Source organism: Felis catus, chromosome C2 (assembly GCF_018350175.1).
Source record: "Felis catus isolate Fca126 chromosome C2, F.catus_Fca126_mat1.0, whole genome shotgun sequence".
NCBI lineage: Eukaryota > Metazoa > Chordata > Mammalia > Carnivora > Felidae > Felis > Felis catus.
Genome location: NC_058376.1, coordinates 78,516,588 through 78,542,534, shown reverse-complemented (window position 1 = coordinate 78,542,534; position 25,947 = coordinate 78,516,588). Strand labels below are relative to the sequence as shown.

Here is a 25,947-nt window from a genome sequence, read left to right as displayed (position 1 = left end):
AGGATTTATATATTTTAAAAAATTGTTTAACGTTTGTTTGTTTGTTTATTTATTTACATTTATTTATATTTTTTAGAGACAGAGAGACAGAGCACTGGGTGGGGAGGGATAGAGAGGGAGGGAGATAGAATCCGAAGCAGGTTCCAGGTTCTGAGCTGTCAGCACAGAGCCCAATGTGGGGCTTGAACTCACAAACCGTGAGATCATGACCTGAGCCGAAGTCAGATGCTTAACTGACTGAGCCACCCAGGCACCCCATAATGTTTGTTTATTTTTGAGAGAGAGAATACAAGTGGGGAAGGAGCAGAGAGAGAAGGAGAGAGAGGATCCAAAGCAGGCTCCACACTGTCAGCGCAAAGCCTGATGTGGGGCTCAAACCCACAAACCACGGGATCATGACTTGAGCTGAAGTCAGATGCTCAACTGACTCAGCCACCCAGCTGCCCCTGGGTAGCTGAAGCCCTCAGTAAGGGATATATACCAGTAGTGCAGAGTAAGACTACACAGTTGGAAAGAGAAATGAAAATACATTAAGGCATTCTCCATTTATTTTTTGATAAAGAAAATAAGTAATATTCTACAGCACTTTGTAGTTAAAAATGTTCTTCTTCAGTTAATCCAATCTTCAGAGCAATTACCTGGGGTAGGAAACATTACCTCCAGTTTGCAGGTGAAGAAATCAAGGCTTGGAAGTGTCCCAGGGCCGCAAAGTAGCAGAGGTAGGGCCCCGATGCATTATGCTTCCCCCAGTTTTGCGAAAATGGTCTTTTTGCTATTGTGGCCAGATTCCATGTGTACCCCTTATTGGATTGTAGTCTGTTATTCCTCTGGCAGAAACATATTGGATAAACTCAGAATTCTGTTCCTTGGGCTTGGTGAGGTACATGGAAGTATGCAGGGCATCTCTGCTTAATTTTAAAAGATTTCACAGAAGAAAGAGCTATCCTAGAAGTTTAAATGAAAAGAAAGGCATCCTGAGACAGAAAGGGATGTTGAGGAACAGACGACTGGGCAGTATCTCTCAGGCACAGAATGCCCCTGGAGCACACTGATCCCCAAAGCAGCGTTGTGGGTGATCACTTTCACACCTGCCCTCACTTGTGATCTTCAGACAGACCCATGGGAGGAGGCCAGGAGGAACTATTGGCTTTATTTTATGGATGAAGAAACCCAGAGATTAAATGACCTGCCTAAGGGCAACCACTTATTAAGGGTCACAGGAGGGCTTGACTTCACAGGACCCCTCTCCCAGCCTTGTTGTCTTCTCATCACATGGCTTGTGCTGCTTTTGTGAATTTTCATCTCCTGATACAGCGATGGCCGCAGTTTCAATTGCGTAAATGATCTTTGCGCCTGTGTCTGGTTTCTTTGTTGATTGTCTGTTGTTTGCAGGGAGGAGGGCAGACATTCATCGAGTAGGTTCAGAGACCTTTTCCTCTTTTCCTCTCCAGATCTTACTCTGCCTGTGCTGTGCATCTGACATTATTTAGTCTTTTCCCAGAATCAGCTAAAAAGTCAAATACTTATAGGGGCTGGTGGGTGCCACTGATGGACTAAGGCCAATCACACTTTATCTTGCACTGTCTGATTCTAAGGAGTGCTGAACTACCATTGTAATGAAAAATACCGCTACTTATAATTTAAAAATAAGTAGAAAGACCCCTCAAAACCTGGAAATCAGGGATTTCTAACTGTCTTAGTCATGAATAATAAATGTACTATGCAAAATAACATTCTGAAATGTATCTCCCCCCAACCCCATCCATTTTTGTGTACATTCGTCTATTCTAGACCCTTGCTACTCAAAGAGTGGTCTTGGAATGAGCAGTATCAGCATTCCTAGGGATTTGTTAGCAAGGCTAATCCTCAGGGGCCACCCCAGACATGCTGAGCCTGAATCCCCAGTTAATTCTGATGTTCATTAAAATTTGGGAAGTACTGGTCCAGTACTTTCATGCTTATGGACTGAGGACTTCAGTGGCTCCTCACTGCCTAAATACTCTTCTGCTGCATCTTTCAAACCCTGCACGCCATGGAATGAATTTTCCTCTCTAGCCTTATTTACCATTATACCCCTTTACAAATTATCAAATTGGACTGTCCACCGGTCTCCAAATGTTCCTGACACAGTGCTTTGACATCATGATTGTACTCACTCACTCACTCACTCACTCTGCTTATTTGGTATGTCTTTCTTCCTTTCTGTTTGTTCAGACCTTTCCTGTCCTTCAGAGGTGTTATGTCTATAAAGCCTTTCCATCTTAATTCAACCAGAAGAATCTTCTCTCTTTTTTCTGGTCATGTTATACTACATGGCATAGTTCACTGTGCACGTTTGTGAGGAAAGCGTTCCTCGAGACAGGGCCTGACTCTGATTCATGTTTTGTCCTAGCCCATCTCTGCCCACCTCCCAGTGGTGTCTGACATGTGGGAGAGGCTCAGAACCCATCATGGACTTGACTTGAATTTAATTCTGATTGAGTCGTCTACTGTTTGAAGCCCTTCACTGACACTAGCAGGGTCCACCCATTGAGTCCTGCCTCCATTTCCCTGGGCCTCCAAGCAGCCCACAGCCCAAGGAGACTTCTTGCATCCTTTGTGCACTCAAGCTGGAAAGTGCCTCAAATCCATTAAGATGTTAATGACCTGTGGCAGGACTCTGGCAGCAACAAATTCACCTCTGTTGCCAGAAACCATTTATACTGGGTGGGTGTTTTCGACAACCACTTAATTAAACACATTGCTTTTCTCTATAAATTCCCCATGGCAGCAGATGTATCCAGATAGCTAATGGTCCCTGAGTGACCTGAATTATAGGACAGTGAGGGCATTTAGTTACTGCAGTCAGAAATGTACCTCGAAATGTTTGTTTTCCCAAGACTACTACTAATTAGGGAGGAGTCAAAAAGAGCCAAGAGGTGAAAAAAGTCTGATGCAGCGAAATGTCCAGTTCCATCACTTACTAGCCATGTGACCTTGGTATACAAATCTCATGTATCCTCTGGACCTCAGTTTTATCATTGATAAAATGGGGGTGTAAAACGGGATATCAATTGAAGAGTTAAATTACCTAAAATATAAAATGCTCACAATTTTTGCCACATGGTCTGTGCCACAGGAGAGTTGACTCTTATTGTTATTGTCATCATTGTTGCTATTTATTTATATTCACTCATTCATACGTTCATTTGTGTGTTCACCAAACTCCTCCCATAAGCCAGACTCCACCCTGAGTGATGAAAATACAGAAGCAACAAGACAAGATTTTCATGTTCAGGGAGTTCTGAGTCTTGAGGGAAGGAGGATATGTAGATGAAGTCAAAACACAGTATGATGTATGCTGATATACAGTCCTGCAAGTGATCTTTTGGGAGGATAGAACTTGTTGTATTTGTACTGTAGACTCTGGTGAAGGCGATATCCAGGATTAAAGAAGGAAGAGAAAGTTCCAAAAATATATGATGGGGAATTAAATCCCAGAAAGAGGGAAGAATATTTGTAGAAGACAGAGGCTCAGGGATCCACAAACTGTCAGGGTGTCTGGATTATAGTGATCAAGAGTAAGAGAGCTATAAATAAGCTAGAAAAGTAGAAAGGAACCAGAAAATCTGGAATTTTGAATGCCAGGGTAAGGAGTTCTCATCTTATTTTTTCCTGCAGTGACAAGCTGGAGATCCATAGGTCATTCAAATGCTTTTATTATTTTTATTTACTTTAAATGTATGTTTATTTATTTTGAGAGAGAGAGAGAGAGAGAGAGCGAGCGAGCGAGCAGGAGAGGGGCAGAGAAAAAGGGAGAGAGGATCCCAAGTAGAGTGTGACATGGGGATTGATCCCACAAACTGTGAGATCATGACTGAGTTGAAATCAAGAGTCAGACACTTAATCGACTGAGCCACTCAGAGGCCCCTCAAATGCTTTTAAATAGGGTATATATTTCCAGTTTGCCAACATCTTGTCATTCCGCGTTACCTTGCACTGACCTCTCTTTGTTCCCTTTACAGTGATGGGTGGTAGGTTCTCCCAGTCATGACAGACACTGTGTGCATCTCTTCCAACTACATGTTCAGTGACCTTACCTTGGTTTCTTGAAATCATTTGTGGTAGGATAATTCTTTTTAAGTTTATTTATTTGTTTTGAGAGAGAGAGAGAGAGAGAGAGAGAAAAAGAGAGAGAGAGAGAGAGAGAGCGCACGCGCAAGCATGGGAGGGGCAGAGAGAAAGGGAGAGAGAGAATCCCAAGCATGGGACTTAAACCCATGAACCATGAGATCATGGCCTGAGCTACAATCAAGAGTTGGTCGCTTAACGGACTGAGCCACCCAGGTGCCCCTGTGGTAGGATAATTTATACCAAGGAAATGAAATGAAGGCATTATCATTATTATTTTAGAAAGTGTTTACTATTTACAGCATCCTACTGCCGTTCTGTTTCCTTCGTGACCATGATAGGCATTTCTTGTTTGAGTTACTGAAAGATATGAAATAAGGAGTTTTAGAAAAATAATTTTTAGAAAGGTAATAGGTTCTGGAGATAATTTACCAATAATTTAAACTTCATCTTGATTATTTAGGGGCGTGCCAATGTGTGTTTTAGTAAAAAAAAATAAATAAATAAGACCTCGATCTTAATATTGAGGCTATCAACGGATTTGGGTCACTACAGCTGTTATACAAACAACTATTATAGACTCTTATGAATAAACATGCAGTCTGATTAACAAACAGGAAATTGTGTTTACTCTCTGAGGTATCCACGTTGTCCCCAGATGCCCTGTTTTAGGTAAGATAGGGTAGGTCTAAGAAGAGTAAACCGTGTGAAGAAGAAGGAGTCTCTGCTTCCACTTGTCTTTTAGTAGAAAGAACTATAAAGTTTAAGAATTAAAATGCTGTGCTCTGTGAATTAATAAAAAAATGTAGATGTCCGAGCAAGGAAAATTACAAGGGACAGAAAGAGAATTGTGTAATGATAAAATGGTCAATCCACCAAGAAGACAGAACAATCCTAAATCTGTATGCACTAAACAAGAGAGCTGCAAAATATGTGAAATGAAAACTGATAGAATGGGAAGGAGAAATAGACAAACCCATGATGATAGTCTTCAACACCGTTGTCTTAATAATTTATATCATAAATAGGCAGGAAGTCAGCAAGGATTTAGAACTCAACATACCGACAGAACCCAATCAGCATTTATAGAACACTCCACCCAGGAAAAGCAGAATACATGTTCTCTTTAAGCACCCACAGAACATCTACCAAGATCCAACATATCCTGAGTCACAAAACAAACTTCACCAAATTTAAAAGAACTGAAATAATTCAGAGTATGTTCTCTCACTGCAGTGGGATCACACAAGAAATTAATAACTAACTGGAAGATAAAAGGGAAATCTCTGAACACTTAGAAACAACACAACATATTTCTAAATAATCCAGTAGTCAAAGAGGAACTTTCAATGGAAATCAAAAGTACATTGAGCCGAATCCAAATAAAAATACAACATATCAAAATGTGTGAGATTCAGCTAAAGCAGTCCTGAGAGAGAAATTTACAGCACCAAAGGAAGAATGCTAACATCATATGAGGAAAAGTCTCAAACCAATGACCCAAAATCCTGTTTCAAGAACAATAAGAAAGCAAGTTTAATGGGAACAGAAGGAAGGAAGTAATAAGGATAAGAGTAGAAGCCAATAAAAATAAAAATCAGAGAAAATTAATGAAGCAGAGTTCTCTGGAAAGTTCAATAAAATTTTAGGGTGTCTGGGTGGTTCAGTTGGTTGAGCGTCCAACTCTTGATTTTGGCTCAGGTCATGATCTCACAGTTTGTGGGATCAAGCCCCACATTGGGCTCTGTGCTGACAGCATGGAGCCTTCTTGGGATTCTCTCCTCCCTCTCTCTCTGTACCTCCTCTGCTCACATGCATGCTTGCTGTCTCTCTCCCTTTCTCAAAATAAATAAATGTTAACATGTTTTTAAAAAGTTCAGTAAAATTGAGAAACTTTTAGCAAGGCTGACAAAAAAAAAGAAGATACAGATTACCAATATCAGAAATGAAATGGGATATCCCTACAGACCCTGCAAACTACAAAATAATAAGTACACAAAAATAATAAGTGATTACAGCTAAAAATTCTACACATATACATTTGCCAACTGAGATGAAATGGCCCAATTCCTCAAAACACTCAAATGACCACAACTCACTCAACATGAAATAGATAATTTGAATAGCCCTATAACAATTAGGAAACTGAATTTGTAATTAAAGCCTCCGAAAAAAGAAATCTCTAGGCCCAGATGGTTTCACTGGAGAATTCTATGAAATGCTTAGAGATGAATGAACACCAATTTACATAATCTTCTTCAGAAAATAGAAGAGGAAATAGCAATTCCCAGTGCATTCTATGAAGCCAGTATTAATCTGATACTAAATCCAGACAAAGACATTCAAAAATAAAACTACAAACCAATATCTCTCATGAATATAAATGCAAAAATTCTTATGAAAATGTTAGCAAATAGAATTCAGCAATACATACAAACAATTATTTACCATAACCAAGAGGGTTTAGTCTAGAGATGGAAGACTGGTTCAATGTTAGAAAATTAATCAGTGTAATATGCCTTACTAAAGAAGAAAAATTACATGATCAGGTCAATTAATGCTGCTAGAGCATTTGATGAAATTTAACACACCCATTTATGATAAAAGCTCTTAGAAAAATAATAGAGGGGAATTTTTTCAATTTGATAAAGAATATCTACATAAAACCTGTAATTAACATGCTAGTGGAAAAAGACCAGTGCTTTCTTCTTGAGATTGTGAAGAAGGCAAAAGAGTACACTCTCACTACAAGTATTCAACATAGTACTGGGAGATCTAGCCTATACAATAAGGCAAGAAAAGGAAATAAAAGACACACAGATCAGAAAGGAAGAAAGAAAAACTGTCCCTAATTGTAGATAGCATGACAATTTTTGTAGAAAACTCTAAGAAATCTACAAAAAAATTCCCAGAATTAATAAATTACTTTAAGAAAGTTTCAGGATACAGGATCAACGTATGAAAATCAGTTATATTTCTAGAAGCTAGCATTAAAGAATTGAAAACAAATTAAAAATAAAACATTTATGAACAAGAAAAAATCCATAAATGTCAATCTAATACAATATATATGGGACTTGCATGCTGAAAGCTACCAAATACTGATGAAAGAAATCAAAGAAGATATAAATAAATGTTGAGACATACTATATTCATAGATTGGAAGACAATATAGTAAAGATATCAATTCTCCAATATTTGACGTATAGATTTAACATAATTCCTTTCAAAAATCTCAGCAAGATTTTTTGCAAGCATAGACAATATTATTTTAAAATTTGTATGGGAACACAAAGGAGTTAGAATAGCTTAAACAGTTCTGAAAAAGAAGAATAAAATGCCGCTCACTGGCAGTTCCTATTTTCTATTGCGCGACTTTAGCCCCTGGCCATAGCTGATAGGATAAAGAGGAGTTAATCAGAGTGCCTGGGTGGCTCAGTTGGTTAAGTGTCTGACTTCCACTCAGTTCATGATCTCGAAGTTCATGAGTTCAAGCCCTGCATTGGGCTCTGTGCTGACAGCTCAGAACCTGGAACCTGCTTTGGATCCATTCATTCTCATTCTCTCTCTCTCTCTCTCTCTCTCTCTCTCTCTCTCTGCCCCCCGCCCCTCCCCCTGCTTGCGCTCTGTCTCTCTCTCTCAAAAATAAACATTAAAAAAAAAAAAAAAAAAGAGGAGCTAATCCATTAACTGGCCTGTGACTCAAAAAGACAGCTCAAAGGTATGATTTGGACTAAAAGAATTCCTGATCTTGAGGATTTAAAGTGGGAGAAACAGCTATAGAGGCTAGTTGGCTGTGAAAGTAGATCTGGAAGTTCATGTACAGTCAGGATGAAGGAAACAAAGTTCATAGGCAAGGTGGAATTAAAGAGGAGCAAACACTGGTAGGAAGCAGAGGGAGCCTGACGGTCAAGAGGAAGAAGATGCCATGTGTGGAGAGACATAGAAATCGTGATAGAGACAGCCTCTGAGGGACTAGTTTTCATTCCTTGCGGTTTTCCAGCTTTCATAAAGCCCAACTGTGCAATAGTTCCTGCTCTTGGATTTCTGTGGGATTCCTTAGAGTATTTATCTCTTCTTTTTGGGTTTGCCTGATCTGGGCTGTGTCTCCTGTACCCAAGGAGCTGAACTAACGTAGTTCAGTAAACAGACAGCTCTTCCATTAAAATATGACAACAAGAACAACAACAACAACAAAACAAAAAACAAAATAAACAAAAACGAAAACAAACAGTGGAGGTGGCAAGAAGTGAGCATTTGTTGTATCTTGTCCCACTGTTTTTTCCTCTCTGCTGCCTTCTCAAAATTAGGCCTTGTTCTCCTGCCAGCTTCTTTGGCTTCTGATCAAGTGAATACCCCAAAGTCAATTCAGGGGAGGAGAGAGCTCCTCAGGGGGTGGGCCTCCTGTTAGCCCCTGGTGTGCTGTGGGGGACTTGAGCTATTCAATAGCAATTCAGTTCTTTTGTGGAAAAGAGAGAAGGATGGGGTGTGCCCAGAGTCTTGTCTTTTGTGTAGCTTTTCAAATATCCTCTTACTGGTAGTACTGTGACATGGAGAACAAAGTTGCCTGGCTGTGTAGGAAAAATAAGTGGGAGAAGCAGCTAGATGGGAAGTTATGGCCTGGGCTGGGGGTCCAAAGAGCTGGATTCTGGTCTTGCCTCTGTCACTTAGTACTAGATGCATGTCACTTTACTGGGGCTTGGTTTCTCCATCTGTGAAGTGGAGAATAACAACCACTTAATATGAAAAACATCCGTAAATCGCAAAGAAATTGTGGTGGTTCTAGCATGTGATATGGCTTCTGCTTATATCTCCCTCCACTAGCCTCCTTGTTCCCTTTGCTTGGTCATGCCTGCTTCCTTGCTGTTTTATGAAACATGATGGATCCCACCTCAAGGTCTTTGTACTAGCTGTTCACTTTATCTAGATACTATTCCCACAGATATTCCCATCTCCCTTTTATCTAGATCTCTATATTTATGTGCCCATATCCTTTGTTGGTGTGCCTTCCTCTATAGAATGCAAGAATGGGAGGAACAGGAACTTAGCTCACCACTATACCCTTAGAGCCTGGAGCATAATAATGGCTCAATAAATATTTGTCAGGTCATTAGGGGGGATTATTTCTGGACTGGATACCTGGTATTGTTTCTATAAAGAAACACCTTCCTTATGCCACACAGAAGAAAATTGATTCGAAATCAATGACTTTGAGCACAATCCTTAGTGCCTGCCCTTGTGACTCCTTACTTGGGTTCATATCTGAATTTGCTATTGGTTACTCTGTCCAGGAATCCTAAATGAGTGTAACATGACTCCTGCAGTTGACACACTCATAGGTTTCCTGTTGGGTCTTTGATTCTACTATTCCTGGTCCTTATCTTCTAAGGTCTCCCATGGCAGCTGTCTACAAAGGGAACTTTATATAAAATGCTTAGTCTGTATTTTAAGTAAGTCAGGGTAACTTAACTATAATTTCCAATATAATGAAGTATACCCAGCTGTGTCAGACAAGCAAATGGGCAAATAGACAAAAACTTGTGTTATATATATGGAATTAATGACTACTTTATTAAGTTTTAGGAAATTGAAATGGAAAGATTTTATATATTTGAAAACTGTAATAGTTTTGAGGAGCTGTCTTTGAGTGGATTTACTTCTAACCACCTTTCATGAATTTATTTGTTAATTCAATCAATGTTGCAAAAATGTTTAAAGGGAATTTAAAAGAATTCTTCTTCACTGTTGTTTTATCCTCCTCCCCCTTCTCTTCCTCCTTCTTTTTCATCATCACCACCACCATCATCACCTTTGTATTAATAGCTAATAACAATTGAGTATGTTATTTTGTTTATTTTTATTTTTATTTATTTTGAGACAGCATACAAGTGGGAGAGGGGCAGAGAGAGGGAGAGAGAGAGAATCCCAAGCAGGCTTTGCATCATCAGAGCAGTGCCTAACACAGGGCTTGATTCCACGAACTGTGAAATCATGACCTGAGCTGAAATCAAGGGTCGGGTGCTTAACTGACTGAGCTACCAAGGCACAACTTAGTATTTTACGTGTGCTTTGTATTTTACTAAGTGCTCTATAGTACTATTTAAAAAAAATTAACGTTTATTCATTTTTGAGAGACAGAGCAGAGTGCAAGCGGGGGAGCGGCAGAGAGAGAGGGAGACACAGAATTTGCAGCAGGCTCCAGGCTCTGAGCTATCAGCACAGACCCGGATGCAGGGCTTGAACCCACAGACTGTGAGATCATGACCTGAGCTGAAGTTGGCCGCTTAACCGACTGAGTTACCCAGGCACCCCTATAGTACTATTTTTAAAATTCACAACAATACTATGAGGTATAGATGTATTATTATTATTTTCATTTTAGAGATGTGGAAAATGAGTCTTAGAAAAGATAAGTAACTTTTGTAAGATTGCACAGATAGTAAGGGGCAGAATGACATCTCTAACTCCTAGCCTGTGTGATAGGAAGCCCAGTGCTGCTCAGGAATCTAGCACTTAAAATTTAAGAGGAAATTAAGACCCAGTTGTGGTTAAAATGAGTCTTAAGCTCACAGGAGTATTGACAGAACTCCTGGTCAAGCGCAGTTTGCCTTCAGGAAAGGGGTATAAAAACCGGAATTAACATTCACAAAGCAATTTCTCTGTGCGAGGACCTGGTTGGGACTGTGACATAATACTATGATGCTCTCTTATCTAAGTTATCTTGGTTGAGAGACCAAGAAGCAGAAGTTCATCTCTAGAGGTTAAAGAATTTTGATAAACTGAGGGAGGGTGTGATTAATTATTTGGACAGGACAAGCATGCCTTAGAAATACTTTGAGGCATTCCAGTCTGAAATGTTGGGTAAATCTGCAAATCTTCCAGCAACGCCTACAAATTCTTCGAGTATAGGCTCAAAACGGTTCCACCTCAGTGCCTGGGAATTCGTAGGTCTGATTCAAATTCCTAGATCAGCTCCTGAAAATGTCTTGGTCTTTCAAAACCTTGGTTCTGCATCTGGACAGCTTTTAAAAGGAGAGATGCCTGGAATTCATCTCCACAATCCTGAGTCAGAATCTTCGTGGGTGCTATCCTCCCTTTTTATGGTAATTCTGTTTTCATGATTTCCATTTACATACTGTGCAAACACATGTCTTCCAACAAGTCATTCTGTACATGTCTCTGTGCGTGTTTGCACATGCTGTTCCCTCTGTCTAAAATTAATTAATCTGCCTTCTGCATCAAGCCGTCTCCTGATCATCCCTTAAAAGCTTCGAGAAATACACTTTATCCAGAGCCTTGCCTCACTTCCTAGGTGGCTTTAAATGCCTTTCAGTAGAGCAGAGTGGTTAATCAAAAACATTGGCTCTAGAGACAGGCACCTCAGTTTGAATTCCAATTCCAGAACTGGGAAAGTTATGTAACCTTTTTTATGTTTTCGTTCCTCATCTGTAAAATGGGGGTAATGATACTACCTTCTTCACAGGATTACTGTGAGCATAAAAAAAGTAACTTAGATGAGATACGTATACCAAAAACTCATACAAAGTAAGCATTAAATCAATGTTAGACATTAGCTGGGATTTCCATGGCACTGTATACAAATTTCCATGTTATTGTTTATCACTCTATACCATAATACTTGATTTATTTATATTCTCCTACATTAAATTATAATCTCTTAAGGATAGGGATAATTATAGAGGGCTTTATAGTCTGAGAACCTACATAGTGTCTTTAATATAGTAGAATTGGCCCTTGGACAACAAAGGGGTTAAAGGGTTACAGAGCCCCCACTATTTTTAATTGTAGTCAAATTCAATTCAATTTTGAATTGTAGTCAAATTCCTTGTGTAGCTCTCAACTCCCCAAACTTTTACTAAGAGCCTACTGTTGACTAGAAACCCTACCAGTAACACAGTCAATTAACACCTATTTTGTATATATATTAAGTACTTTATTCTTACAATAAAATAAGCTAGAGAAAAGAAAATGTTATAAGAAAATCAAAACACATTTACAGTACTGTATTATATTTACAAAAAAAATCTGCATATATGTGGACCTACACAGTTCAAACCTATGTTGTTCAAGGGTCAATTTTATAGACACTCAGCAATGTTAATTGATTAAATGAAGAGATTTCATTGCCTTGCTAATGAATGGTGATTTGGTAAATAAGAGAGCTCAAGGGTTTAAGGTGAAGCATACCTTGGATGAATCCTGACTGTGTTTTTTTGGAACAAGTTAACTTCCTGTATTAGTCAGCTTGGGATGTTATAGCAAAATACCCATAGACTGGGTGGCTTAAACAACAGTTCTCTCACAGTTCTGGAGGCTGGGAAGTCTAAGATCAAAATGCCTACCTACAGGTTTGGTTCTCAGCGAGGGCTCTCTTTCTGGCTTGCCTTCTCATTGCATCCTCACATCCTGGAGAGAAGAAGTTCTCCTGTCACTTCCTCTTCTTATAAGGGAACTAATCTCATCATGGGCTCTCCATCCCTATGACCTTATCAAACCCTAATCCCCTCCCAATGGCCCCACCTCTTAGTACCTTCATTTTGGGCGTTAGGGCTTCCACATATGCATTTTGAGGGCAAACAAAGTCATTTATCCTTCCCCAAGCCTCAGTTTCCTCACCTGTATTTATCAGGATTGTTTGATGAAGATTAAAAGGGGTGTGTAATATTTAGCCCAGTACCTGATTCAGAGAAGACCACAATAGATGAGTGCTTTTTATTTTAACCTAAGAAAAATATGTGGCAGAATTATTCTTATGTGCATATAGATCTAAGAAGCTTCAGAATTGGCATATGTATACATAAACATACACACGTGTATGTATATATATGCATATATACATATACATATATGTGTATACACGTATACATACATATATGTATGTATACACATATATGTGTATACACGTATACATACATATATGTATATATACGCATATATGTGCATACACGTATACATACATATATGTGTCCATATATGTGTCCATGTCCATATACACATACACACATGTGTATAATTTCCTAACTAAAACTTCTTGTTTATTGTTTTATTATATTTTTTTAGAACTCAAAGACTCCTTTGTTTCCTGGGGCAGAGGGAAAGACCATTGTTTTTCCTTTGATGAAGTAGAACCATATGAAGCCCCAAGAGTGGATTTGTCTTACTTCAGGAAAAATTAGTCTTTGTAGATACATGAATGGATGTTTCCAGATCCATCCTGTCTATGTTTTATGGGGGCACTTGGTCTGTCCTACACTGGCATACATTAAAAAGTATTGAAAAAAGTAATACTTCTGAAAACTCTTTTTGTGTGTTTGTTCCAAAAAATCATTCATTCTTTGCAACTTGTGATTTTCAACACTGAGAGTTTACACCAAATAGCAGGAAATGAAGTGTTCATGGAAGAACATTCTTCAAGAGCATCAAATAGATAGATGTCAGGGGTTCCTTTTCCTCAACCCTGTGGGCAGTGGGCTGGGAATCTGGAGACCTGAGTCTGTGAACTTGTGTTAAAATGGTAAAATCTCATCACAACTTTGGGTGCCATATTAGCTCTTCTAATAAGAGCTAATAAGAGTAAGATGGTTCACCTTACATCTTAAAGAATTGTGTATTCCTTAAGAGCAGAATATTCTTCTCAGTATTCCCAGTAGCTAGCACAGACCTTGGTACATACCAGGCTCCATGGGGGTAGGGGGAGAAAAACTGAACCACAGGAAGTCAAGTCAGGGGATCTGAGAACAGAGAAGATTTGTGGACATTGGGTTTTTATTAGAATACTGTGTTTACTTGGAGGGTCCCCTATTTTAAACAAATTGGAGAGGCCCCAGGAGAGAATAACCAAATTATTGAAAGAATTTAATGTGGATTATTTAGCTAAAGGTTTTTTAAGACTTCACTTAACTCAGGGGGAGGGAAATTGCTTTGCTTCAATGCCATGCATTTTTCATCTGTTTGTGTTTGAAGAGCAAACCCAAACTGGATTCTCTTCAGGGCCTGGAACCCAGTGGGTGCTCAGGGAATATGTTTGGAATGAATGATTCAGTGTTTCCCTCCTGGTTGCCGATTTCTGGCCGGCCAAGAAACTGCCTTCTTCTTTCAAGGGCTGGGCTATGCTAAGCGGCTTGAGGGACACATGAAGGAAGGTTGATTTGTAAACCAGGTATAGTCACTCTATTCAGTATTAGAGAAGATGTTTCTACTGAATGGAGTGTGTGTGTGTGTGTGTGTGTGTGTGTGTGTGTGTGTGTGTGTGTGTCAGTGTAGTGGAAGAATGTTCGAAAAAAATCTTTTTGGAGGAAAATTCTTTCTAATTCACAAATTGATTTGACACAGCTTTGAGAGAGCAGCCGAAAGTGTTGTTAGGTGTAGGGCAGGGGCCGCTGGGAAGGCATCTGGAATGGTTTGAATAACTGGGTGGGGGCCCTGGAAACTTGTTCCGACGGGTCGCCTGTCATTGTTAGTTCGCTGTTGCCCTCTGCTGGCAAAACTGTTGTCATCCCGGGAAACCACAAATCTCATGGAGTTTTGAAATTCCCTTTTACATTGGGGTGTCCAGGCCCTTCTTCATCAAGCAGGGACATGACACAGTGCTGAGGAACAGCAGTGGCAAAGGAGATGTGGAAAATCCTCTGCCAGGAGAGTCTGGCTCACACAACTAAGATGATAAATTGTATGGTTTTAGTTTTTCAAGCTCTGCTCACTTGCCAGGTTCTCTCTCAGCTCTGTGTTGGGCATAGTGAAGGGACACAGACAGGACTGAAACAACTCTCTACATTGGAGGGTCTCTCATCAAATGTGGGGCATGATGAGGACATTCTGGGGATAGAAATCACTGTAATATGGAGAAGATTGTGACTTGAACCACAGCGGAGGTACTGATGATAGAAAGCTTATATGTATTTAATGAAAAGAAAGAGGACATCTACTTGGCAGGGTGTGGGGTGGAGATTGATAACGGTTAGTCTCCATGAAATAGCGTTTAAACTGGGAGTTTGAAGGTGAGATTTATTATTTTTAAAAATCTCTCTTTATCATGAAAGTAGAATATGTTCATCATAAAAAGAAATTAAGCTCTGACTAATAAAAGCATGGAAAGAAATGAAAGTCATCTGAAATCCCAGCACTCAGAAATAATCAGTGTTACCATTTTGATCTATGTATTTGTTGTTGTTGCAAAGTTGGAAGTACACTGAAGGTGATGTTTTGTATCCAGCTCTTTCTGACTTTTATGGCACAAACATTTTCCCACTGTTACTGATTAGTTTTTAAAACTGTGCTACTTTATGGGGGAGTATTTCAGTGTGTAAACGTGAGGATAGGATTCCCAAACAGCGTGAGCCAAGGCATATGGCTTGCACAGCGCAAGGATTGTTCATTCTTTACTAATTGATGTCAGAAATATATTTTGGATGCATACAACCTTTGGAGACAAAATGCAAAGAACTGATTCTGTCTTTGTGGAATTTATAGCATAGGAGAGGAGATAGACATTAATTAGGTTATCATAGAAATAACTGTAAAAGTGCATCTGGGATAAGTACTATGAAGGAGAAATACATAGTATTATGAAAGTGTACATTAGAAAGAACAGAAGTAGTTACAGAGGTCTGGGTAAGTTTGCCTCAGTAAGGGGTAATTGAACTCAGCCCTAGAGCAGTTAGGGAAATAACATCAGGTGGGAGCAACATATGCAAAGGCCCCCTTAGTAGCAGTGGGCATGGTGAATACAAGAAACTGAAAGATCAAGAAGAGTGAGTGGAGAGACTTGGCCTGTGATGGGGTTGAATAGGTAGATAGGGCCTGACTGTGGACAGCCTCTTAGATAAGATGAAGAACTTCTATCATTTCTTGTGAGAGCTCTGGGGGACTGTTGAAGTGTTTGCAGCCAAAGTGAAGACATGAAGGCCAGTCTGTTTTTTTTTCCCCAAAAGATCTGCCTCACTACAGTATGGTGGAGAGGTTAGGAGGGAACTGGAGCAGTTCCCTCCAGTAGGTAAACTGGGTCTAGGTGACTAGTAGCCTAAACCTAGTGAGAGGGTGATCGCAGTAGTCTAGGCAGGAGATGAGGGGGGACCGCATCAGGTTGCTGAAAGTTCAAATGGAGGTAAGTAGGTGGTTTTCGGAGATTTTTTGGGGAGTCAAATGTTTAGGACCTGGCATGTGAGCTGAGGAAAAGGTGGAGTCCAGAATGACTCCCTCCGAAGTCTCCAGCTTGCATAAACGGGTAGAAGCAGGGTTCTTCTCCCAGATAAGGAACACTGCAAGAGGATGAGGTTTGAAAGGCATGGCGATGCATGTTTTCTCAGGGGAAAGGTTTCCCAGAGACCAGCAGCCCCAGGGTGGTATATATCATCACATCAGCTCCTTCCAGAAGTTGGTTTTACTGTATTCTCATACCACACTGAAGGGTCCTCTATTTGGAGGTGGATGGTACTGGGGAGAAAGCCAATACCATGGCTGGGTTTCATGTCTCTCCCTTGTCTTTAAGATAAGGGTAATAACTTCTGGTCCAAAGGGTTGCTCTGAGGTTCATAGGACCGTCAGTATCCAAGGACTTTGTAAGTCTCCACAATATGCTATTGCTACTTCTACCCCTATATTTGTTGTGGATATTGTTGCCAACCCAAGTTCAATTATGTTAATGTCGGGAATATGAAATTCAATGTTTTTTCCATGAGTTATTTGGGAAAAAAAGGTGTGATTGAAGTCTAAATAAATACATATACCACCCAGGAGCTAGAGATGTGGCCCCAAACTATTTATAACCCCATGTGTTTACTTGAATTCAGAATTTCCCGACATGTAAATTATGCAGAATCTGTGTCACAGCAGAGCACTCTGTGTTCCTAAAAAGAATTCTCTTTTTTCCCAAATCCTTTACCTTTTAAAATAAATCTCATTATGGAGTGCTGACATTTTCAGCAAAACCATTCAACCAAAAGCTGTAGTTTTTTTAGACTAAAACCAAGTCTGGTTTATTAGGCAGCAGCTTTTAACTTACTGCTAAGTAGATGCAAGCTATTTAGAGAAATTTATGTAGATATCTGATAAGACATTTCAGAGTCCCCCGGTCTCTTTCTGACTAAGATTGAGAGTATAAAACAGATGATCTAGAATTCTTTCCTTCTCTCAGTGGAACAGGGGTTGAGTATGGCAGTGTTGTTGGGGTGGATGGAAACCATAGAACCAGGGTTTATTTATTTGAGAGAGAGAGAGAGAGAGAGAGAGAGAGAGAGAGAGAGAGAGAGAATATGAATACGAGTTGGGGAGGGGCGGAGAGAGGGGAACAGAGGCTACAAAAAGCACTCTGTGCTGACAGCAGAAAGCCCAATGCAGGGCTTGAACTCACAAACTGTGAGATCATGACCTGAGCTGAAGTTGGAAGCTTAACTGACTGAACCACCAGGTGCCCCAGTAGAACCACGATTTAAACCACATCTCTCAGACTCTACACTACTAACTCTAGTATCATATTCTAGTTGACTGACTTCAGATGTGACTTTCTTCAAAGGGTTGTGGGGGATGTAAAGCTAATACTTATACCACATAATGGCCGCCATGATCAATGCTCTTACCCTTCTTGTTTTTCCTTCATCATCTTTTCTGTCTTTTCTTCTCTTTCAAACTTTTTTTCCCTCTCTTTCACACATCCACCTTTTCCTTGCAGTGACTTAACTCCTGACTCGTCTTGCCTGTCTGTGTTTAGATTATGCTATACTGAGGAATGGAATATATTTGGGCTGCCCAAAATTCCCTAGACACTTAAGGCCCCTGCCAGTGATAATAACCACTGATTTATAGAGCACTGATTGAGAGTCGTTTCCCTTAATCCTCTCCACAAAATCAGGAGATGAGTGCTAGTATTGTCTCCATTTCACAGATAAGGAACGTGAGTCAAAAGCATGTGAAGTGTCCTATCTTACAGAGTAAGTAAGTGATAGAGCTGGCAACTTTCATACTGGCCCTCATCCAGCCCAGCAACCTCCAAAAGTTTTGATTGGCACTCATTTATTCACCAGAAAGATATTTATTTAGTGTGGGCTATTTGACAGGAGCTGGATAGAGTGAGTAGCCCAATGGCCATGGTCTCTGCCTTTGTGGAACATACACACATACATGATACTGAGCTCACCTTGACTGACATTGTCCAACCCTCTGTATTTTCATGTCTATTCTGATCATCAATGTCCACATGGTACTTACTTCTAAACATTTTTATCTTATTCATTCTTACAAAAAGCAATAGGTCCACAAAAGAAGAAGGACCAGGATGCTTTGAGAGAGCATGATAAAGGGCCAAGTTGATATAGGACCTTAAGAAATCCTCCTTGAATGAGGCATTTGAACCATGATTTGGACAGTGAGGGTTCTTAGCCTGCTATGAGATAATGTTGGGCAATGGCCTGACCATACAAGGACTTGTAGTTCCATTTACGTGAGTTGGGTTTGCTCCTAGGATCAAAAAGATGCTATTTAACAAACAGGGGAATGATGTCATTCTGTTTGTATTAAAAAAAAAAATAGCACTGTGTTTGCTGTGTGAGAATGGATGGGAGTGGACTACCTAGTCTATCTTTACATTAGATTGATTCTGTGTAGTGAGAATTTAGGTATGAACCAATCACAGATCATCCTTTTCAGTCTCTTGGGGAAAACAAAACATGTAATGAAATAATTCTAATACAAGTCATGAGTGCTATAGTAGATAGACAGCAAAAGTGCTGTGGGTGAGGGCATTTATAGACCATGCTCACTTTCTTCTAGCCAGACACCACTGTTCAGATCTCTTCTTGTTTTCTCTGTTGGAGATTCTGCTAGAGTTAGAATTTCCTATGCATGCCCTAAAAGGCTCTCAAGTCCAAAGCAAATCAATTTGGTGAAAACTTATCTAGTGTCTACTTTGTCATTGGCCCACTTCACTTGTTTGGCTGTATTTCTACCACAAGGATATGATAGGATGAGTAGGTGTTGTGTTGGCTTGGAGGTCAGTGCACCTTTGTGTAAGTCTCCATTTTTTTTCTCCACTCAGCAATGCAACTTTTGGAGATTAGCATAACCTAGTGTGTAGTGAGTAAAGTTTGTGGTAAGAATTGAGTTAGAAAAATTGATGTTTTGGTGTCCTTGAAGATAAAGGTTTTCTGATGAATAGGAAAGATGTGAAGGAACATGAATCAGGTGACTGCCAACATGATACCATCTTGTCATTCCCCCCATGGATCCCTTCATGGGTAATCATCTCTGAACTCTGTGGCTGTGGAACATTTGTTTGTTTGTTTGTTAGCAATCTTCCATCTTCCCCTCTCCCTTGGTCATGGGGCTGGACTGAAAGAGAGAGAGAGAAGGAAGGAGAGAGGAAGGATAGTTATTCCTCAGCACCTCTTCTGAGGTGATCAAACCTCCCTGTCTTCTGTGTTAGTAGAGATGTTTCAATGAGTACTGTTATCTTTAACTTGAAAAGACCGTGCCATTAACTTTTATTCTCTGTGATGATTCCCACAGGATAGATCATTGGAACAATGAGAAGGAGAGGATTTTGCTGGTCACAGACAAGACTCTCTTGATCTGCAAATACGACTTCATCATGCTCAGCTGTGTGCAGTTGCAGCGGATTCCCCTGAGCGCTGTCTATCGCATCTGCCTGGGCAAGTTTGTCTTCCCTGGGATGTCACTGGACAAGTGAGTGTGGTGTCTTAGACTTGGAAAATGGTGCAGTGGAGGGCATGCCATGCAGGGAAATCAGTCACAAAGTTCAGTTTAGTATAGTAAGCCAAGTACACCCAGGGGAGAAAAGTGAAGCTGTACAGTTGAATTCATCAAATAATCTTTGCGTTCCTATTCTATGTCAGACACCAGGGATGCAACTTTAAGTAAACTGGGACTTTACCAAGGGCACATGAGAAATAAATAACCCTAACCCCTTATAGTATAAGGGGGAAAGAGCTGTGGGATCATGGAAGAAAGATTCTCAATACAATTTGTGTGGCAGGGAACCAGAGAAGCTCTACTGGAGAAGGACTTGAGCCTGTATTTGACGTTGGGTAAGAATTAGCCAAAGATGGAGAACAGAAATTTAACATTCCAAGCTGAAGGAACAGCACAGCCAAAGGAGTGGAGGTGGGAAACAGTATAATGCCTTTGGAAATTGAAATTATTTTGTAAAGCTGGGTGGACAGGATTTATGATGGTCAATAGCTCTTCTTGAAAGAGGTCTCTTTGAGATCTTCCCTGGACGCTTGGTAGAAAGGACCTCAACTATCTCAGAGATGTTGACATTTACCCGGTGAGGTCTGCAGAGCAGGGTTGCTGAACTAAGTTCTTGTTATGGTCTTGGAAGGAATTGTCTTTCTTAAACATTTTAAAGTTTATTTATTTATTTGAGAGAGAGAGGGAGAGCGTGCATGTGTGCATGCCCTAGCGAGAGAGGGGTGGAGAGAAAGCTGGAGAGAGAATCCCAAACAGGTTCTGTGCTGACAGTGGGTTCAATCCTATGGAACCGTGAAATCAGAACCTGAGCTGAAGCCAAGTCGGATGCTTAACTGACTGAGCCACCCAGGTGCCCCCTTTCCTAAACATTTTAGATCTAAGCCAGGACAGCAATCTCCCTCTGAGCCTTTGACTGTGAGCTTTTCCCATCTCCTGGTGAGCAACTTGAGGGAAAATACCTTTTTGTTTGTTTGTTTGTTTGGCATCTGGCATTGGGCCTGGCACACAGTGAGAGCAGAAAAACTTTTCTAAAATGTTGAAAAAAAGCACAGTTTGATCAAGTGATTGGTTTCCTTACAAAAAGCATACCATATCAAAGATCTAGGCTTTAATTTATTCTTTTCATGGATGTCATGTCATGATGTGACATTGATTTAGCTCACTAACTTTTTGAACTGGTGGATTTTCAATAATATAAGCAATCATAAATATTTTTATAATATCACAGAATGTTTATTTTCAGGAAATATCTCTCCCACCCCATACTCTAAGTTCTCAAGATTTATTACCCTAGGTGATAGTCAATAGTTACATGTTGTTATTTTTTTCTTTTTTTAAAGAAATAGAAATAGCAAATGCACAGGAGTATAGATGTCTTTGTATGTCTTTGTATGTAATGGGTTTATACACATTTGTAAGTACATCTGCACAGGCACATTTATCATAAACTGTTTTACTCAATGGGAGCACATGTTGTAAACTATTCTGCCTCGAGTTATTTGACCCAATGAGATTTTATTATATAATTGGAGATTTTATTACATAATTATTTATAGATCAACCTCAGTTTTTTAAATAGTGCAGAATATTTATTTTAAAAAGTAATCTATTTATCCAGCCCTTCATTAATGGCTATTTATTTTTACCTTTGCTACTATAAGCAATTCTGCTATAAATATTCTTGTGTATAGGACTTGGGATAGATGTCTAAATGTATCTATAATGTAAATTTCTGTAAGTGGAATTATTAGGTCAAAAGTCATGTGCATTTTAACTGATAGATATTGCCAAATTGCCTTCTGAACAGGTGACACCAGCTTACACTCCCACAAAGTATAAGAGTGTCCTTTTCTACACATCTTCACCAATATCTCACATTATGAATCTTTTTTGCTTTGCCAGTGAGATAAAGAAAAACAACTCATTTTTGTTAATTTGTTTTATAAATATTGAGTTACTCACAATTCTTTAATTTTGTGTCAATTTTGGCAAATTGTATTTTTCAAGGAATTTGTTACATTTATTTACAGTGCTGTATTTGAAAGCGTAAAGTTTTTAATAATATTCCATTATTATACCATTAATGTCTATAAGACATTTAGTGATATCCCCTTTCTTTCCTGATTTTGATGACCCGTGTTTTCTCTCTTTTTCTGTCAGTGGGCGTATTGATTTTGTTGGTTTTTACAAGAATATACTTTTAAATGCTAATTTTCATTTTTGTCTGGTTTTTATTTAGTTGATTTCTGCTTTTTTATTTATCTTTTCTATTCTTCTACTTACTTTTGGTCTACTTTTCTTTCCTTTTTTTAAACTTTTTAATTTGAAACCCAAGGTCATTGATTTTAGGCCTTTTCTTCTTTTCTGATATGACTATTTAAATCTATAAATTTTCTTCTAAGCACTGCCTTTACCGCATCTCATAAAGCTTGATATGTTGTGCTTCTATTCTCATTTAGCTTGAAGTATTCTCTAATTTTTCTTGTGATTACTTCTTTGAACCATGGATACTTTAGAAGTTGTACTGGCTAATTTCCAAATATTTTTCTTGGGATTTTAATATTCTTTCATTTTAATTTAGAGAACATATGGCCTTGATTTTAATCCTTGTAAATAAATCGAGACTTGTTTTATTGACTGAACTATAGTATATTTTTGTGAATGTATCATATTCATTGGAACAAAATTTTGTGTGTGATTGTTTATAAATATCAGTTTATTGCATTTGACAGTATTGTTTAAGTTATCTATATTTTTACTGACTTTTGTCCATTTTTGTATTAGTGATTGAGAAAGGAATGTTAAAAATCTATCATTGTGGAGTTTTCTTCTCTCTTTATTCTTTGCTTAATGTATTTTGAGGATCTATTATGGACATTATATTTATGATTAATATGCCTTCCTGAAAAATTGAGCCTTTTTTTCATTATGGATTGGTTATCATTTTTATACTTATTTTTTTACATAGCAAATCTTTTTTTAATACATTTACTGTCCATGTCTTTGTATTCGAAGTATATTTCTTATCTAGATCACATAATCGAGTTATACTTTTAATCCATTCTGATAATCTCTGCCTTTTAATTGGAGTGTTTAGTCCCTTTACATTTTATATAATTTTGATTTGATTGAAGTTGAGTCTACCTATTATTTAATTTTTTTTTTTTTACATTTATTTATTTTTGAGAGACAGAGTAAGCAGGGGAGGAGCAGAGAGAGAGGGAGACACAGAATTAGAAGCAGGCTCCAGGCTCCGAGCTGTCAGCACAGAGCCTGATGCAGGGCTCGAACCCACGAACCGTGAGATCATGACCTGAGCCGAAGTTGGATGTTTTAACCAACTGAGCCACCCAGGCGCCCTGAGTCTACCTATTATTTGTTTTCCATTTTCCCTTTTTAGATTTATTTCTTAGTCCTCTTTTTCAACCTTATTTTTAATTATTTAAATAATTTTCATAATTTAATTTTAATATTTCTGTTGGCTTTTTAGCTATAACATTTTATATAATTTTGTGGTTGCTTTAGAGCAGAGTTTCTCAACATGAAGACTGTTTACATTTTGGGTAGGACAATTCTTTGGTATGGGAAGCTGCTCTGTGCATTGTAGGATGTTTAGCAGCAACTTTGGCTTATACCCAGTAGGTGCCAGTAATACCTGCTTCTGTTAAGACAATCAAAATATGTCCCCAGATATCACCAAATGTACCCTAAGGGCAAAATCACTCCATATTGAGAACCACTGCTGAAGGAATTATAATATAGGTACTTAACGTTTCACAGTCTACTTAAATTTAATATTGTAATACTACACTTTTAACATAGAAACCTTGTAAACTTATTATTCTAGAACTGTAAATGTTTGATATAGTATGATAAAGTCAGTGTAGCCATAGGAGGGTATGAGAAGGAGGCTTGGAAGAAAGTTTATTGTACTCACAGGTCTAAGAAAGGGAGTCCCCATATACCATAGAGGGCCTCAGAGGAAGTCACCAGTGTTGGTCAGGAGGCTGAAAGGACAGGAGCTATACGAGAACTTAGACCATGGCTATTACTAGAGTTTCTATAGGAAAGGCAAGGCATGACAGGGTACTCAATTTGGGATTGGGTAGTTTAAATAATTTTGGTGGACTTCAAGCTGTAGGGGAGATCCACTGTTGCTTAGTACCTGAACCTGGATTGATCAAGGCAGAAGAATATTGCCTCATGGGGTGTATGGGCCAAATAGAAGATGTATGGTTCAGGATTGTTTTATATGAATATCAAAGGTGTACTTTAGGCTGAGTCCTTTGCTATCTCTAAAAATTGGCTAGCCCCAAGAGGGGCAGTGTCTCCCCAGACAGAAAGCTTCCTTAGTATGTTAAAACATCATAAGGTACATTAAATAAGTAAATACATATTTACATACACATACATACCATACATATACTATTTACAACACCTCCTTACTGACCTTTATGTTGCAGTTGTCATGCATATTACTTCTATATGCATTTTAATCTAAACAGGATAATGTTATAAATTTTGTTTTAAGAAATTGTACACATTCCAAAAAAATTAAGATATATAATTGTATTTTATATTTAAATACATGGTTTTATTTACTTTTATTTTTTTAATGTTTGTTTATATTTGAGGAAGACAGAGAGAGCTAGCACATGGGGGAGGGGCAGAGAGAAAAGGAGACACAGAATCTGAAGCAGGCTCCAAGCTCTGAGCTGTCAGCACAGAGCCCGATGCAGGGCTTGAACACATGAACTGTGAGATCATGTCCTGAGGCAAAGTCAGATGCTCAACCAACTGAACCACCCAGGTGATCCCATGTTTTCATTTCTGATACACTTCTGATAATCTTTATTTGTTCCAGGAGATTCAGATTTCCCTTTGATGCCATTTTACATGAAAAATTCCTTTTTAGTATTTCTTGTACTGTAGTATATTGGTGATGTATTTTTAAAAACATCTTTATTTAGCCTTCATTCCTTTTTATTAATTTTTATTATTTTGAGAGAGTACGAGTCAGGGAGAGGGGCAGAAATATGCATATAAAACGAGGGAGGGAGGGAGGGAGGGGGAGAGAGAGAGAGAGAGAGAGAGAGAGAGAGAGAGAGGGAGAATCTTAAGCAGACTCCATGTTCAATGTCGAGCCCAACCCGGGATTATGACCTGAACCCAAATCAAGAGTCGGACACTCAATCTACTGAGCCACCCAGGTGCCCCTTCATTTCTGAAGAGTTTTCTCTAGTTAGAGAATTCTGTCTTGACATTTTTTTTTTTCAGTACTCACAAAATGTTGTTCCACTGTCTTTGGCCTCCATAATTTCTGAAGAGAAATTCACAGTTATTTGAACTGCTATTCTGTGTATTCTCTAGCTGCTTTCACATGTTAACATTATCTTTAGTTTTCAGAAGTTTGACTGTGATGTGCATAGGGGTATATGTATGTGTGTATGTTTAATCTTCCTTGGGATTCCCTGTGCTTCTTGCATTTGTAAGTTTTTATGTTTCAACAAATTCAGGAAATCTGAGCTTATTGCTTTTTGAAACTTTTTTTTTGTTGTTGTTCCATTCTCTTTCTTTCCCCTGATGTTTCAATTAGATGTATAAGAGAAATTTTGCTATTATTCTACAGGTATCTCAGTCTCTATTTTTTTCCAGTCTGTATCTCCTCTTCAGATTGGCAGTTTCTGTTGATCCAACTTCACACCTTATTGACATTTTCTTTTGTCATTTCATTCTGCTGTTAAGTCTATCAAGAATTTCTTTTATTTCAGTTATTGTTCTTTTTGTTTTAAAACATCCATTTAGTACTCTTTTCTATTTTCTATTTCTCTTAAAAGATGCCACATATTTTCTGAATGAGTGTATTGGCCTTACTTAGCATAATTCACTTTACTTAGTATTTACCTTACTTAGCATAATTATAATAATTACTTTAAGGTTCTTCCTGATAATTTCAAATTATGGATCATCTCAAGATTTCCTGCATTGACTGTCTTTTTTCTTAAGAATAGGTCATATTTTGTTGGCTCTTGGTATATTGGTTACTTTCAAATTTATTCCTCCTGGACTTTGTGTAGACTTCCTTTATTCTTTAAATCCATAGGTAGAAGTTTT

At 38.7% G+C, this 25,947-nt stretch overlaps 1 protein-coding gene across 8 annotated transcripts in view; it reads left to right on the top strand.

Moving 5' to 3' along the window:
* TPRG1 (tumor protein p63 regulated 1) overlaps positions 1–25,947 on the top strand; it is a 216,709-nt gene that overhangs the window by 122,168 nt on the left and 68,594 nt on the right. For all 8 annotated transcript variants that reach the window (XM_003991801.5, XM_045037154.1, XM_045037152.1 and 5 more), the window contains one exon: positions 19,630–19,806. In XM_003991801.5, coding sequence (XP_003991850.3) covers positions 19,630–19,806 — 177 coding nt within the window. The remainder of the gene's footprint in view (positions 1–19,629; positions 19,807–25,947) is intronic.